The 6073-nt window shown below is 45.3% G+C and overlaps 1 protein-coding gene across 1 annotated transcript in view; it reads left to right on the top strand.

The window, feature by feature from the left end:
- Window positions 1-1655: 1655 nt before the first annotated feature.
- The window catches only part of WASL (WASP like actin nucleation promoting factor), a 281837-nt gene continuing 277419 nt past the window's right edge, over window positions 1656-6073 (top strand). The window contains exon 1 of the mRNA XM_078680931.1: window positions 1656-1898. Within this exon, the coding sequence (XP_078537057.1) occupies window positions 1788-1898 (111 nt within the window). The 5' untranslated portion in view covers window positions 1656-1787. The remainder of the gene's footprint in view (window positions 1899-6073) is intronic.

Here is a 6073-nt window from a genome sequence, read left to right as displayed (position 1 = left end):
CTACAACTTGTGTGGTGTCCATCTGTAATGTTGTCACTGGGTTACTGTATGTGTACACAAATGCTTTACACACTGCCTCTGAGATAAGCCTGCCTGCTCGTGCCAAGCTACCAAGAGGGTGAGCAGGGGTTATTTTAGGAGTGTACCCCCTTACCCTGACTAGACGCAAGGGTCCCTATTTGGTCAAAGGTACCTACCTCTGCCAACTAGAGACCCCCAAATCTAACAAGGGGTCATCGGGCCTCCTTTTGTTCTAGTCTCTTGGCTGGGAGCAGTCACGAGCCTCACACCTAGATGCAAATGCAGCAGAGGGGAAACAAAGGCTCACACCTTGTTGGCACTTCAAACATACTTAAGAAAGGCAGCTTTTCACTTTGTTCAATTCCTGTTTAGGAGATATGCATCCACTGTAAGAATGTCAGATGTGTTGGTCTTTCCTAGTATCTACACAAAACAAATTGCCTTTATATAGAGCTTACTTTCCCTGACGATGCGTTGAAATAATTTAAGTACCACTATTTTTTCTTGTACAGCCCTCTTGTAGGAGAAACATAAAGTATAAAACATCATGCAAGAATACTACATTAATCATCCCAATGCAGGGTGTCAGGGCGCTTTACATCAGACGTGTATATTACATATACAATAAATGATATACATTTGTAAATGAGTGTACAGGAAGTATTACATAAAACTGGGGCATTACAAGGTGTAGAAGTCACATATCTTCTGTAGCTCACTATGCTATTATCCTCTAAACATATATGTGAGGGCTTAAGATCTGATGCCACTTCTTGTGATGCCACTTTCTGTAAAGTCGTGCCTTGTGATGCCACTTCCGGTGATGTCAATTCCTGTGATGCCAAGTGTGATGCCCTGCGCCGTGATGTAATGCACATGATATCACGCGGCATGTCACACGATGTGATGTCACGCACCCGGATGCTACTTGCAAACTGCTTAACTGGGTTAGTCACCCTACTTCTTTTTACAGGATTTATGCCCTGCATGCAAACATCATTGTCAATGCCTTGTAATTACATGAAGTAGCACTTTAAAGTCAGGCCTACTGGTTTTGCTGATGCTTGCTTTTCTGGGTTTGTTGGTTTAGTGGCATCCCTTGACATCCCTAAACTACACAATTAGTGAAACATAGATGGGACTTAGTAAGTCTGAAAGTTGGGGCTGGTGAACAGAGAAACATGCCGCCACTGCTACGATTAGTGTATATATTGCTTGAGCCGCCGCTATGACCATGTCAGCTCGGCGCCAAAGGTTTGTTTCACGTTGTTCCTGAGTCCTCTTATGGCCGTTTTGCGTTCACCTGCATCGGTCACTGATCCCTGCATCGGTCACTGATCCTGCTTGCCAGCTGATGTTTCCGATAGGTAATCGGTTGCCTTGGTCTGCGCGCGCCTCGGTAGTCCTCCTCAGCTCGGTGCTCGGCTGCGTCTGCCTGTTCTCGCTGACTCAGGACGCAGGCCTGCTCTCCTGCAAGAGGCGGTGCCGAGGAAAGCGCAGCCAATCTCCCACAAAGAGGGAGGAGCCCCGGCTCCAGCGTAGGTGCCGGGTAGGCAAATATTCCATGGGACACCGAATATTACACAACACCGGAACTAGGAGTCTGGGAGGGGCGGGACGTAAGCCGCGGTGGGTCAGTCCTCCTCCAGCGCGCATGCGTACCGCTGACTTGGGGCCTTGGTAATCATCTCCGGTACACTGCCACTGTGCCCTGCCTGTGACCCGTGAAGAGCCAGGGAGCCCGTGTGGCACCCCAAGGCAGCACCATGAGCAACAACAACAACCAGCAGAGCAAGAGGGTAACCAACGAGCCCTCCCTGGTCCTGACACTGCAAGAGAACCAGAGCCTCTTCAACCTGCTGAGCAAGAAATGCGTGGTGAGTGCCGAACCCCCCAACTACACCTTCAGCATCCCTTTCTCATCCTTCCACCCCTAGCAACCCACCCTGCAGGGTGATCCAGCAGGGCAATATGAGCCTATTCAACCTGCTGGGCTGGTAATGTGTGGTGAGTGCTGAAACCACCAAAGTGCCACTGTCAGTTCCACCACGGAAGTAATGTGTGGTGAGTGCTGAAACCACCAAAGTGCCACTGTCAGCCCCACCACGGAAGTAATGTAAGTACCTCTCTCAATCTCACCAAGGAATCCTTCCTCGTTTCGTTCTCCCCAAGAGAGTCCACGCTGCTGCTCACACGTCAGGAGAATTAAATCCTCTTTAACCTGCTGGGCAAGCAATGCGTACTGAGGACTGAGTCCCTGTCCTATTCAAACTACCATTCCTACAGGGAACCCGTATCTATCCACCCTTTCCTAGTGTTGATCCCAGAGCCTTTTGAACCTGCTGAGAAAAATGCACTGCGGGTGTGGATTTCACCAACTTTTATTTTCACTTAACCTGATCAATCTGTCGCCTCTAGTGTGGCTCAAAGAACAAGCGTTGTGGCTATTTACACTGTTTGCAAAATATGAGTTGTGAGCGTAGGGAGCCTAGTTCATCTCAAATGAGCCCTTAGAACACCTGCTTCCGGTGCCTGTTGCACTTTCTTGATATTGACCCAGCTAGAATACCGGAGCCTCTTCAACCTGCTGGGCAAGAAAAGTGTGATGAATGCACAGCCCTCTCCCTCCACCACAGGAGCCCTCACGCCCAACCCCACCTCCGCTAGCCATCTTTTCTTGCGCTGACCCATTTTGAAAACAATGTCTTAGCCAGGTGGTCACGGAGAGTGCGGTATGAGGCAGTTTTCTTCAACGGATTGACCAGCAAAGTCCCCCATGTTACATTTTTAGGGACGCAATGGAAGATTCTGCCCTCTAGTTTTCTTTTAATTTGATCTGCGATTTCTATTTCAAGCCCCTGGTGTTGCAGTCTTTATTTGGCGAGGTTCTGGTTCTGTACTGGGTTTTTGGTTCTGTTTCGGTATTATGTAAAGTAAGTGTTTGGACAGGTGATTTGTCACCTTTGAACTTAGTGTGTATCTTTGGTTGTGTCTTTGGCAATATTGTCTAGTCCTTTAAGAACTTTAACATGTTGTCGTTTTTAAGTCTCGCACTGGAGTTTTAGAACTATGGCATCTTAACTCATTGCTGCCATAAAAACTTTTGTAGTCGGTCTTTTAGCACCTGATAACGTAGCCTGCTTGTATTCTTTTCCTTGCAATTAAGCCATGTTTAAGAAAGTACTTAACAACATTGGAATATTCTCAGTTCTACTCGGCACTAATTTTCTGTATACACATTTTGTCCAGTAATCCTATATATGGTTTTTTTTAATCCCTTCCCCCGAATTGTAACTCTTTAATTCAGGTAAATTGGTGTTGGTTGGTGAATGGAAAACTCTGACCAAGATATCCGATGAGTTCAGAGAACCCCTCCCCCCTTGACCACTTTAACTGCTTATCGTTCTCACCTAACGTGATCGTCCTCACAACGAGCTCCCAATCTGACCGCTCCAGAGCGCAAGAAGGACCGACCCGGACATGCAGATGTTACAAGCAATAATGGCATCCTTGAGAGAAAAAGACAGGAACTATCACTTGCTCCTTTTTCTTGCTTAAACGCATACCTGGTCACAGCACCGTCATTCTCTGAGTCGGACACCGTGTTGTCAGGTAAAAATTGACGTGATTTTTGTAGTTTTAACACCCCCCTCCCTAAATTGTGAAGTTGTCACTTTTTTCCCCCAATGTCGAAGTCTGGCGATCGCCAGTAAAGGCGAGAACTGTGATCTGTGAGAGAAATTCCGACTTGGCGCAATATGAATGACGAAGCGGTTCACAGATATGCTTTCCTACCAAAAACAAAATAAAACCAGCGACACAGAATGCGACCATTCATAATTATTTGACAAGTGCGCAAAATCCATGCACTCCATGGATTACATCCGAAATTGGTGCTATTTTCGACGGGATGGTTATATGCATGGAATACCTGAGCAGAGATCTTATGAAGCTACAAAGTACAGTATTGCACGCAAAGTTTGGACACTTTCGTGCCTGGTTTAATGTCCCCAGTGATAAGGGGTGGGCTGTGAGTTTACATTGCTAGATGCGCCTACATTTAAACTATGCAGTGGTAGACTTTGTACCTTTGCTTGTTTTGAAACAGGAAGTGAGGTGGTGTGTTTTTGACAAGTAGCCCTGCTTGGTTTCTGGCAATTTAAGATTCATTTCCTGATCACTTCAGTCTTCTTAGCTGCCTTCAGCCTTTCCATATGATTGGATGTTGCTGCTCTGTGGCCAAGGGCAGGCTCCTCCACTCCGAGCTGGCACGTTGCACGTCTAGACAAAGTACCTGTGGGAGATACGATCGGGTGGGAAACTTGATACCTGCTTTCGGAATGGCGTGTCATCACTTAACACAAAGCGTTTCTTGCGTAGTTTGTTTTTTAAATACGTTTCATTCAATATCGTGGCTTAAAAAGCAAGTGATAGAGCCTTGAACCACGCATATTTGAAAATATCAAGTGATTTAATACCCTTGTCTTTAGTCAAGTAAAACTACTCGGCAGGGTCCAGAGCATTTTGAGTAGATAGTTTGTGTCACGTATGTGATGCTACGGATTACGTCCGACATAGTAAGACATAAGTGGGTGAGAAGCATTTATAGTAACTTCTCAGTGACGTCACGTAGGTTCCACTTATCTTCCTTCACATCTCAGTAGGTTGTATACATATTTTAAAATGCTTCCTTTTAACAAATAACCTTTTGGGTGACCAGCAGCAAACTCCCAGAGGTCACTAGAATTCCCCTTTTCTGATAGACAAGGTGTGCCAGATGGTGGACTTACACGATCAGGCACACCGCCAGAAATCAGTAGCTGCTACCGACACAACACACATCAAAAATTGCATCTTTTTGCTACTCTGACTCCTGGATAAGCCAACTCGGTGTTATTTCCATTCATTGTTTGGGATCGCTTGAAATGTGGAGCTTGATAGAGGAAGAATTTGCCTTCATGTTTTTTTTTATTAGTTATCAGCAGACTCTCAATTAACATTTGACATTGACACCTTTGTGTGCTTTTCAGGTAGGTTTGACGAATACCACCTGAAATGTACAGCCTAAAATGCTTAGCGACAAGGATTGTTATGGGCATTATTTTTTTGTGTTCAGGAAATAATGTAACTTTTTTTTCTTCTGATGAACATCCCTGTAGGGGATTCATCTGCTTAAATTGTGCCCATATAATCGTTGTTTTGTCTAAACTTTGTTTAGAGCTCATCCTAGTTCTCAGATTTTTTATTTTTACCACACCTCTTGCAAGTTTTCTGCTCTGTGAATGACCGAACAGTAATGTCTTCTCTAAAGGTAATCCTACCCTGGCAGTACCAGCACTTCTTAGGCTGAGATGTTAAGTGTACAGGAGGTTTGCTGCCATGGGTAGAAGCGTTTCCATAAGTGATGCTAGACAGGTGCAGTGAAAGCACATACAAGTTAGGGTATTATAAAGATTGTAGATAACCTTGGTAGGTAGACAGGACATTTACACACAAGACTGACCTCTCTGGGGGCTCTCACATGGCTAAAGTAAAATAAACTATTAACTGAAAGAGGTTACATTTCAAGAAAATATTCTTTAGTGTCTCCTTCTTTCTATTGCACGCCCCCAAGATTTGGAACTCCTTATTTTATGTAGGCAAGTCGGAGAATTTATGAAAACAGCAGAGGCAGCAAAAAAGTCATTCTGTGAAAGGAGGGGGTAGAGGGTGAGACAGTCAGACCGACCATCATTTGGAATGTGGATATTCTATGACAGGTGGCTGTCCAAATAGGCCTATAGTGCAGGCAGTCAATGTCACACCACTCACTGTCTCAGCCCTACCTGTCATTCACACTAGCCTATCCCAATCTCACCCCTCTTACATGTCATTTCTTTCCTCGTTGCTCTTTCTCTCTCCATTTCTCATTGCTCCCCATATGCCAACTCCTTCGCCTTTCTTGCTTATGTCCACCACCAGGCTCTGCCTTGTCTTTCTAACCACTCTCCTTCTCCTCTCCCCTGCCTCTCAAGGAGCATTTGGAAAAGAGTAAACATGCATTCTTTGGAGT

The sequence above is a fragment of the Lissotriton helveticus genome, chromosome 1_1 (genome assembly GCF_964261635.1).
Source record: "Lissotriton helveticus chromosome 1_1, aLisHel1.1, whole genome shotgun sequence".
NCBI lineage: Eukaryota > Metazoa > Chordata > Amphibia > Caudata > Salamandridae > Lissotriton > Lissotriton helveticus.
The sequence above is the reverse complement of the archived record's forward strand: the minus strand, read 5'-3'. Positions and strand labels throughout refer to the sequence as shown.